Raw genomic sequence first — 12,027 nt, forward strand, 5'->3', positions numbered from 1 at the left:
CTTGGAACCTTAGAATGCTATTTGGAAATAGAGTTATTGCAGAGCAATGAATTAATTTGAGGTCATGTTAAGTTAAGGCAGGCCCTTAAACCACCATGCTGTTTTTATAAAAAGAGAGAAGACAGAGATGGATGAACAGGGAAGAAGTGACAAGACAGAGAATGGAATGCCAAAGATTTCTGGCTACCACCAGCAGCTAGAATGAGTCAAGGAAGGATCCTCACATACAGCCTTCGGAGAGACCATTACCCTGATTTCATACTTTTGACCTCTAGAACTGAGAGAAAAAAAATTCTGTTTGCTTAAGATAGCCAGTTTGTGATACTCTATTACAGCAGCCCTAGGAAATGAATACACATTATTAAATTTGTCTACAGGATGTTTCTTGCCTTCTGTGTCTCTCTAGTTCAATCCTTCCCATACACAAAGGAAGTGATGGAAGGTACATAAGATGATATTTTTGTGGAATCCACTGTGCACAAACAACTCTGCAAGCTACTTTACATGAGTTACTTCATTTAATCCCCAGATTACTACATCAAGATATGTGTAAATAGCCTGTGCTGCTAAGAGAGACACTACATTTCAGAACAGTTGAATTATTTGCCCAGTTCAATGAGCCAGAATTTGAATCATGTGCTTGAAAATTAAGCTATATTTTCTTCTTCACTTATAGACAAATCAACTTGGACTGGAGAATTATTTTGGTGCTGCAATTCCCTATTGTCAATGTATAAACAGTGGCTACAGCTTAAATTTATAATCCTAGATAAAGAACTTTCTTACCTTAATTCTCACCCATCCCTCATATGAGATGTCTGCTATATTTCACCTGAACTTTCTCAGGTCCCTTATATTTACCATATTAATCCCCCACTACACACTGTCATTTTTGATAATCTTGCAGTCCTGGAAATCGGCACCATAATACTTAGCATTGAAGGTTCTACTATCTTGAATTATTCCACCTTTAATCATTAGTGTGTTAGTGCGTGCTCCATGTTTAGCTTGTGTGGGATCATTTCATACATATTTAGATTTCCTCTAGTGTCTAACACTTCATTTTATTGTTTGTTAAATACTTAATTTGGATGGCCTAGTATGTATCAGACACCATATCATATGTGCTGGGAATGTGATAGTGAACAATACAGACACAACCATGCCCTTAGAGGCACCAACTGTCAGTGAGAAATGTATTAATCAAATTATCTTATCAATAAGAGGAAATTAGCTAATTGAAACAAGGCATGTGTATGTGTGTGTATGTGTGTGTGTGTGTGTGTGTGTATGTGTGTATGCATGTGCACACACCCATGTGTGTGTTGAGGAAAGGGATGACATAGAATAATCCAGGCAGAGGAATCAACAAGTGTAATACCAGCAAAGAGGAAGGCGGCGGGGGGCTGGGTGAGAGCCCTGGGCTGAGAAAGACTGGTAAATTGGGGCTAAGTCCAACAGGAAGCTATGGGCTGTGCTCAGGATTTATTTTAATCTGAGGCCAGTGGTAAGCCTGTAAAGAGTTTTACCTCTAGGAGTAATGTGATAGGATTTCTTCTTTAAAAAAATAACTGGCTACAGTAAGAAAACGAAATGCAATTGGAAGGGGACAAAGGTGGATACCCATAGACTCCTAAACAGTCTATATTGCAGCGGGTGTTAAATAAACAGTTGTTGATTGGATCTAAAAAAACTCACAAGTGTCCTCAAATGGCTTGACATTAAATTAAAAGTCTTGATTATGTTCTCCAAGGGCCTCTAACTTTGTTTAATTAACTTCAGCCCCACCTATTAACCAGTTTATAATTTTAGCTGCAAATGTAGAGAGTTCCTCTCCTCCACTTAAAACTCAAGTACCCCTGATTTGTTATATCACCCACCTACGATGCCATTCTCATCTCAGAAAAAAATATTAAACCATATCTCTACATTTTCTCATAATAATAAACTTTGAAAAATCGAACTCATCTACAATCTAACCCTTATTGTAGTTCCTTCCATTCCCTAATCAACATTGCTCTCAGGCGGTTGACAGGGTAACATTTGATGACATGTCTAAAATTATGTTCCATATAATTTTATTTTTATCTATCTTGCTTTCTTGAAACCTATCTTCCTGTGTCTTTTTTAACTTTGCCCTCAGATGACTAAAATAAAGACATCGTTTCTATTAACTCATGTTAGCTAGAGCTAACCTCTTGCAGTAGGACTCTGTTTCACATCTATTTTCCCTCTGGCAATTTTCACACTCCACAAGAATTGTTTACTCTCCATTTTCTTACACTAGAATGTCAACTGTGTGAGAGCAGGGACTTTTGACTATCTTATTAACAAGTAACTTCTCAGGTCATAATGCAGTACCTGACCTGTCGGTATTCAATAAATATTTGCTGAGTAATCGAATGCGAGAACAATGAAAGAATGAATAATGAATGAGTAAACCTATATATTAAATAACTTCTTACCATATTGAGTCTGGACTCAATCCAGACTCCTGGTTGTAAATCCTGTTTCTAATACTGACAAATTTGGAAATCTTGGGCTAGTTACTTAACCTTGACCTCATTCTTTCTCACTTATAAATAGTAGTGATAATAGTAATAACTTTATGCCAACCAAAGGATGATTACAAGGATCAAAATGTTTATGTACACAAAGCGCTTGGAGCAGTGCCTGGCACATAGTAAGTACTATATAAGGATAAGCTCTTGTATCATTGGAGTTCAATTCCTTCCACATATTTGGTATTCACAGATGAATAAGAACTTGTGGTAAAATATACTTTCTGTTTTTCCCAGGTTTCACTTTTTATTTATGAAAAACACTTTGATTTGGCAATTACTTAAATAATTACGAGTAGTCTGGGAATAGTATCTTGGTTGGTAGCAGCAGGGTATACTAAAGCAATGTTTAAGGTGCAATGCATCAGGTGTGACGTGACTGAAGAGGAACTAAACAGTGCAGTTCTGATTTTTCTGAAGATGTTCCTATAAACCCAGTCAACATCACTGGAAAAAATATATATTCTCCAATTTGTGTTGGGGAATAAATACTTTTGTGCACAAGGCAGCCTGATCTAGTTTTTATTCTGGAAGCTGACTGTTCAAATGTTGGCTCTGCTACTTGTTAGCTCTGACTTTATGTAAACTGCTCAGACTCTGTGCTTTAGTTTTCTCAACTGCAAAATAAACATAAATCTAAGATGAGTTAATATACTTTAAAGTGCTTAGATTTGTGCCAGACACATATTATTTCAAACGAAGTGTGCAGTCCCTGTTCGGCAAAGGTTAACATGAGCATGGCAGCTGTGATTACGGTTATGCCCCGGACACATATGATCTCAATCTGACATGACTCGGCTCACAACCCCAATGTCATTCAAAGGGCTAGTACCCATGTGATTTCCCAGGACACATCAAACTATTCATCTTTGTTTCTATTGAATTTTAAACTGAATATTTGAAAATGCTGAGATTCCTTATTTGTTTTACTCTGATGTACATTATGCTGTAATAATAGAAAGCCCTAAGCTTCAGCAACTCATCTTATAACCATGCATACTGTGGCATTTGCCTTGATCTTAAAACTGTTAGTACAGTGCTCTGGGAATCATATTTAAAAAATATTAACTAAGAACTAATTGAATTAAAGCAATATTACATCCTCTATAATGTATATACTTAGGTTATTTTAGAAGAAAATTAACAGCTCTAGGATGAATACTCACTATTGTATGGTGTAGTACCCTAGACTGTTTGAGCTGGAAGTTATATTACAAATCATTTAGTGTGACCTTTTTTCTTTTTTAGGGAGTGGAAGGAATAAATAAGACTCAGAGAAATGAAGTGAGGTAGACAAGGCCACACATCCAGTTAAAGGCAGAATATATATTTTAGTCCATGCTTTTCAAAGATTGTTCTGTTTAGAAACTCCTTTACAGTTATGACCATTAATGAAAAAATCTGTATAAATGATATTTACATTGGCTTAAATCTGTGTTCTTTTTATAAGAATTATTTTATTTGACATGCCACTCAGCTTTACAACACCATTTACTATTTAATAATTACATGGGGGTATTATCTTCTACATGTCAGCATCTTTTGAGGATGACCATGGCTTAAATAGTGCCATGTTTGGTTCAGACGTGTACAGATGTCTGGTTTCTGGTCCAACAAATTTTCTTCTTGAAATTACCTTATTATTTTTTAATCTTTTTTATTTATTTAGTTAGTTATTTTAAATTTTAGTTACTCAACATACAGTGCAATACTGGTTTCAGGAGTAGAATTTAGTGATTCATCATTACATACAATACCCAGTGCTCATCACAGCAAGTACCCTCCTTAATACCCATCACCCATCTAGCCCATCCCCCACAGTCCTCCCTCCATCAACCCTCAGTTTGATCTCTATCACTTTAGAGTTTAATTCTGCCAACATTTGTCAGTTATTTTTAATTTCTTATTTTCATTGTAATGAAACATCCAACCCAATTCCAGAAAAGAATGCTACATTTGTCTGTTTCAGTTCAACTGAACTATTAAAGGCTTCTTCATAAAAGACAACATAGAACACTGGCAATTTGCCATTCCTTCTCTAAACCAAGAAAGCACAAGTGTGTAACCTTTCTGCCAAGTACCAACACAGAGTCTCTTACAGAGGAAAAAAAAGAATTTTCTATGTTCCCTTATAAGTTTTAAGCTGTGTCTAACCACTGGTATACTTCATTGTGACTCCGGTTACTTGAAGTACGATAATTTCATGATTTAGGGAAGATTTGGAGGAGGAAAAGCATTAATAAGGATAGGTTCAGTTATGCAAATTTGTCAATGTTATTTCAAAAGTTATGTAAAGTAAATTAAAGCAGTTCCACTTGAAAGAAGAGTTAGGAGTGTTTAAAATAAATACTTTCAAGCTCTAATTAAGTGAGAAAAATAATACATACATTTTTTTCCATATTAGAGAAAATCAGCTAGCAAGGTGACATGAACCATGTAGGAAAGTTTTAGGACTGCTTATATTAGTTACAAATATCACTTTTGCTCCATTAATATTTTACAATCAGTTTGTTTCTCTGCCTATAAAAGGAAGAATCTTAGAAATCAGGAGAAAATGACTCATGTCTGGATTTAGAATTCCCTGAGATTTTCAACAAGAAAAGAATCAATAAGAAGTCACTTTTGGTATTTCTTTTTTTTTTTTCTTTCTTTTGGAAGTGGGGGAGGGGCAGAGAGAGAGTGAGGCACAGAATCTGAAGCAGGCTCCAGGCTCTGAGGTGTCAGCACAGAACCCGACGCAGGGCTCGAACTCAGAAACCACGAGATGATGACCTGAGCTGAAGTTGGACACTTAACCAACTGAGCCACCCAGGTGCCCCTGTTGGTATTTCTTTAGAGATAGAATGACAGAAGTATAGTAAACAAAATTATTGGCAAATGTCCTGAATTATCCATAAAAACTTTTCAATATCTGCTGTATGAATTAACTTTCCAATATTCAGATAACTCATTGAAAATATCTGTCTTAGTACTGAGCTCATTAGAATCCACAAAGTGATAGACCAAGGATCTCTTCTTTATGTAGCTGAGTCACCTGGCACCGTCAGTAGAAACCAGAGCACATCAGTATTATCCTTTGATCTTTTTCAGTCTCTATTTTCCTCTCCCTGTTCACCACCATTGTTTGGTTTGGTTTTGGCTTTAAAGGAACATGCTATAGCTATCTTTATCATAAACTACTCTGCATATTGAAAAGAAAATAGAACAAACAAGCAAGCAAACAAACAAACAAAACACACAGCTCAGGTGTGCTCTCAACTTTGAACTGGCCTGGCTCTAACTGACAGACCCTGATTTTCCACTGTTGACCAATAACAATTTCACTAACAACTAGCATCAGACATGATAACTCTTTCACCTTGTTGGAATAAGGCAAAAGAAGACCTTTCCATAATTATTTCTGAGCACAATAAAAAATAACAACACTATCCAAACTGTTAAAATGACCAAGAGTCTTCCATCTCAGCTAATATGAGCAAATGTGCTTCCATACCAATTACTGTTCCAGGTATGTTACATTCCTTCCACCTTTTAGAAAAAAAAAAAAGGATTAAGATATCCAATTATAGAATCTCTCCAATTTTCTAACAACACCCAATCCAGAGATAAAGCATACATTTTTGAACCTTTCCAGAACCATCTTGCACAGTCTAACTCCTATAACAAGCCTCTACTAATACCCTCTTACTGGGATGCCACAGAGTCCCTCATGGTGTGTCATCCCACTCATTACAGTAACAAATAAACCTAATTTTGTTTAACAGAAAGTTCAGTGTGATCCTGATGGACTTTGACCAGAGGGGCCTGGCAGCAAGACATTGTACCAAATAAATGCTACAACTTGTCCGTGGGTGTGCACATAGAACCAAATGTCAAAATATAGTAAACAATTTTGGCATGATTTTAGTCATTTAAGTAAACACTACAAAGTCATTTAATAGTAAATGTTATTATCTTTTCCTTATAACTGTTTCACCACTTTGGTTTTTTAGTTTCTTCACCACATTATATATATAAAATTGTATGATGTCCAAATCCCCTCTGCTTTCCAGATATCAAATAATGAAACACTTTATGAGTTCAGTGCTCTATCTACTGACATATGAAAGGAGGTCAGGTCTTTAGGTTGTGTGAGGCAAAGGGGTCACACAGTTCAAAGTGATGGTGATTCATGTTTTATATAAAATGTGTCCTTATACCTGCAGCAGTCTCTTTTAGGACAGGACTTTGTGGAGTTAAATATACTTTCCTTAAATGCAGCATTTATTGTAAAGGCAACATAAATTGAAAAGATGACCTAAAAGACACTACAAGCCTTTTAAATACTTTTCTTAAAAATTAGCTGAGAGTCAGTATATAATCAACTCATTATTTTACAGTTGTGCCAATAATGGAAAACAATGGAAAATATAAGTTAAATTCTACTATGCTCATTAAGAAAGTCTTCTGTATATAAACGAGATTCTCTAATATTCTGATGTTAGAAAAAGTGATGTCCTGGGTAATAGACTAAGTGTGATAATGACACTTTCTGTTTTAAATGAATAAATATACATTCTGGTTATACTATAGTCTCCCAGTTGTTTTGGTTGCTGTAAGTCAGACCCCCAATAAAAACTATCTCCTCTTCACATAGTGACTATAGCACGTTTTGGAAACTGTAAAGAACATACTAAATCACAATAAACCTATATATTGTTGTTAGTTTGTAGGTCCTGAAGAAAAGAAACACTAAGAGCTTTGAAGTTCTAAGTTTTAAGCAGGAGAGTTATCTTCTAGAAAATGAGATGACCTATCCCCTTGCTAAAAATGAAAATCACTTGGGCTGAATTTTTAAAGAAAAATTTGATTTACCATTAAATATAACCTGTGTGTTAGGCAATATCAGGCTAGGTCATTGTCTGGCATTTAGTAAGAACTTTATATATTTTAGCTATTATTGTTGCCATTGCTGTTGTCATTATTTAAAAAGAGGTCATTCTTTGGAGTCCGATGGACCTATTCGGAATTCCTGGCAGCCCTTCTATTTAATAGTTCTTTAGCTTGATGTAGGTTAACTTTTTTCTTTAGTTCTTTCATTATTAAAATGGGGATAATAATACTTACTTTGCAGAGCTATCACAAAAATTAGCAGTAATACATGAAAAGTAGCTAACTGAGTATTCAGCATATTAAGTTTGCAGTAAATAGTAGCTATCACTATTATTGTGACTGATATGGAAAGTCAGTGTCTGCAAAAACAATGCAGTTAAAACCAGTTTTGTGTAATTTACTTTTAGGAAACCATTGATTAGGACTGAATATTGTTATTATTTATTATAAGCCAAATACATCTTGACTCTATGGCAGATATCAAGAAACTTTAGCTCGTACTTTAGGAAATTACTATTCCAGCAATACAGAGAGAGACGAAAACATTTCCTCAGATAAAAAAGAAGTATGATATCTGAGATAAAGCGCCTCAACATTTACACCTGTCCTATTTTTTCACTGCACAGAACTTTCATTTTTCAAAGCCTTTTATGAGTGTTATTTTTGATCATGAAAGGCTTTATGAAGGTGATGTTTTATAAAATACAGATGGCTGGCTGGATCTCATAAAAGAAGTCCGGGTAGGGGGAAAAAAACACTTTTTTTCTCTTTTCAAATATAACCAAAATACATTAATAAATAAAGCCTAACTGATCAGTGTTATCTTAAGAAAGTATATGAAAAGATTAATCTGTCAAATTTATAAAATAAATACACAAGTCCTAAGAAGACCACTTCTGACTTACAGTTGGGGATAACATAAGGAGCTATTAAATGAGTAACAGAGTTAAACGAAAACTGAATTAGGGAGTAAACGATTCTAAGCTTAGATATCCTTAGTCAGCTTAAAAAAAGTGTTAAATAGTTCATGACCTCACTGGTTTACTTTTTAAAATTACTTAACAACTTGACCAATATTTTTACCATTATGAAGCTCATTTTAGCACTACCCCAGAGCTACCTAAAATGGGCTCAGGAAGTAAATACTGTATTTTTAGTTGTATTATATTGTATTAATTATATTAATACTAGTTTGAAACAGTCATCTTATTTCTTTGTTTCTGTGTGTGGAAATATGCACTGACCTTCATGATCATAAAAAAATCTTTAAAAGCTGTAAGTAATACAAGTCAAATAAACTCAACTTTTAAAACAATAATTTGAACACACACTTCCCACTGTAAGACTGAAATATAACCAGTCAGCAATAAAAATATAAAAAGGTTAGGAAGCACAAATGTGATCTATGTCCTCAAAAAAGTGCTCACTATTATTAAATTTGCAAAGTTTATAAAAGAATATACTGTGATGTAATTAAGTTTTCAAAAGTTTGGTAAGAAAAGTGCAATAACTTAGAAGGTGATTGAGACCCTATGAGTTGGAATTATCAAGAAGTGGGGGAAATGGAACTTAAGAGAGGGAGACAAAAAGAAATGAATATGAGTAAGAAATCACTTTGGAATGGAAGTTCAGGAGGCTGCGTCAACACCAATCTGATTGGAGTTAGACCAGGCAGACTCTGCGGAGTAAGATTCATTGGATTGGATTTTAGTGTGGCTTTAAATTTGATTTAATGTAGGCATCCTGTGAACTTGAAAAGGAGAGTGACAATGAAAGCAATACTTTAGGAAAATTACCCTACTAAGGAGGGTGGAATGGAAGGTATCTGTCAATGCTTAACATGAACCCTGGCTACATCTTCAAATTTCAAGATGATTTTGAGGTTTAGGTAAGATTCCCAGGGATGTTGATTCAAAAATAAGGATTTTCTAGGCTCTGGTAGTGTGACTTCTTATGAAATTTAATGTATAAACATAACTATAAGTCTTCTATTAGAAAATCTAAAATGTGGGATAAGATGTGCTGAAGAAAGGAACATCTATTGAACATGTACTCTGCCAGGCACCGTGGTAACTGCGGAGTATCTAGTGCCTCCCGTTCTCCTGACATCTTTACAATCTCATGCTGATAATAAATAGTAATAATGACAGCACTTACTTGGGTTGAGCTCTACAAATTGGCCAATATTCAGCATTTTTGACCAATAATTTAATATAGTTCATCCTAATATATTGCTGTAATTGGAGTAATTTCTCTCTAAATAGTCTCTCATTAAGCCTGCCAGCAACCCTACTACGCTTTTCTACAACTGAAGAAAACAGAAGCCAAAGAGTAACTTGTTCAAAGTCAACTGGAAAGCAAAGTGCTACATAAACATTTGATCTTCCTTGTTCCTAAGTGAATTTTCTTTTATTGTATATGACTCAAAAATTAGTTTTAAAAGTCAAGTGAAACATATTTTGGAATGAGAATATATGTATAGACATTTATATAAATGTCCATGTAAATTCACTTCATAGTCTGTGTTTGACATTCAGTTATCCTTATATTTTCTACACACATGCACACACACCCCCCAAGCACACACATACACACATATATACATACATACATACATACATACATACATATATCTTTTTCTTTGGCAATATTTACCATTTGAAACATCTCCAAAGTTTTATAAGAATTTATGTTCACTCTAGGGCTAATCTTATGTATATTTAGATTTCATCAATGAATAATTCCTTCCTTAGTACTTGTTCAGGCAGGACACAAAATAATAGACATTTATGCAGGGTCCCCTGAAGAGTACAAAATACATTTCAGCAACAAATTCATTTTTTGACCTTAACTATTACTTAATGTGTCAGTTCCCAGGTTAGGATTATCTATCAAGGTAATAAAACTACTTTTCTAGCCTTAGACTGTACCTACATACTGTCAGCATCAATGACTAATTCAGGTAAAAAAAAAAAAAAAAAGAAAAATGAGTTAGTAAAAAAAATAAATAGCTTGAATAAAAGTTATCTCACTGAATGCCTCATTTTCCACATTTTAAGTTCATCCATTTATTTTGAGAGAGAGAGAGAGAGAGCACGCAGGTTAGCTGGGGAAGGGCAAAGAGAAAGGGAGAGAGAAATCCCAAGCAGGCCTCTGTACTGTCAGCACAGAACCTGACATGGGACTAGAACTCATGAACTGTGAGATCATGACTTGAGCCAAAATCAAGGGTCAGATGTTTAACTGACTGAGCCACCCAGGTGCCCCAGAATGCTTCATATCCAATTGGCTGTGCCAGAGTATACATGCAGCTTTGACAGCTGTGGGCCACTAAAAATGCACAAACTGAGTACCATTACTGACTGGTCAATGCTGAGATTAAGGAAACAAGTATTTTCTGTCTATTCTCTATTTCTAGACTCGATGTGCTTTAAATCTCTTTGAGTATAACAATACTTGAATTAAGGTATTTTTCATGGTATATAAGCTTTGAATATTAAAGGTTTTCTTGCTTTGTATTAAAAAAGATGACAATATTATGTTGTATATTAATATAATAAGACAAAGCACATGTTCATCTCTCAAATTTTTATGCAACTTCTGCAAATTTAATATAGTAGCTTAAGGATCCTATGGAATACACACAGAATTGGTCTGACAAAATCATAAAGCAGAAAGTGTTTTATGGAACTATGGTTATAGCAGAGAAAGGATATAGGCTTAGGAATAAACATTTTCTTATTTACAACAGAATGCAGTCAATTTGAGATAAAAGGAAAATTTTTAAAAAGCTTTGTGAGCCATCTGAATGTTCTTTCAAAAGGTTAATGTTATGAAGAGAGGACCCAGAATAAATCTGTAATAAGAATTAAAATTGAAACTCTTCATAAATTATTTCACAGGAGTAAAAGCTATGAACTTAATGATCTGGAATAGTCACTTAAAACTGTAAGATTCTAGAACAGATATGGTTTTGAAATAAGAGTATAAATGAATAATATTATCCAAAGCATAAAGATATTGGATGCTATTTTTGGAAAGACTCACAGCAGGTTGAATAGATTAAACATTTTGTATTGAAAAATCTATTGATGTCTCAAAATTACATGCAATAAAATATGAACAGCTGGTTCTCTTTTATTGGTTTCCACACAAAAATGATTATTTTCTGAGTAATTACTGACTGATTTATTTCCTATTTCCATTTGCTCACATTTTAATGTCCCTAAACGCTTAGAAGAGGTCATTCTTTGCAAGTAAATGTGTTTGAAATGATAAAAAAAAAAAAGATGTCAAATTTTAATACCTTTTCAATCATTGGTTAAATATATATTACACTCAATTTTTCCAGGACAGTTTCAAAATGAAATAGTGCCAACTAAAATAGAAACTCTTAGATAATACCAACCGTGATAACTGAGCACAAAAAAGCCACTTGTTGTGAAATCACTGTGAAATTTGATTAGAATCTGATTTGAAGTGCTATAGACTGATTCCAAAGCTGTATTGCCACTGAACTGCCCAATCTGAGGTGAGTTTTGGTCTGGTCCATCCCTGTTAAGAGAGACACAGAAGAGAAAGCGACTGAGATTTT

General features: G+C 34.4%; 1 protein-coding gene across 1 annotated transcript in view; it reads right to left on the reverse strand.

Moving 5' to 3' along the window:
* Positions 1-12,027, reverse strand: part of CSMD3 (CUB and Sushi multiple domains 3) — a gene marked incomplete at its 5' end in the record, with an annotated part of 448,395 nt that overhangs the window by 102,010 nt on the left and 334,358 nt on the right. The window contains one exon of the mRNA XM_039219338.1: positions 11,842-11,987. Coding sequence (XP_039075269.1) covers positions 11,842-11,987 — 146 coding nt within the window. The remainder of the gene's footprint in view (positions 1-11,841; positions 11,988-12,027) is intronic.

Source organism: Hyaena hyaena, unplaced genomic scaffold (genome assembly GCF_003009895.1).
Source record: "Hyaena hyaena isolate Hyena2069 unplaced genomic scaffold, ASM300989v1 scaffold_809, whole genome shotgun sequence".
Taxonomy (NCBI): domain Eukaryota; kingdom Metazoa; phylum Chordata; class Mammalia; order Carnivora; family Hyaenidae; genus Hyaena; species Hyaena hyaena.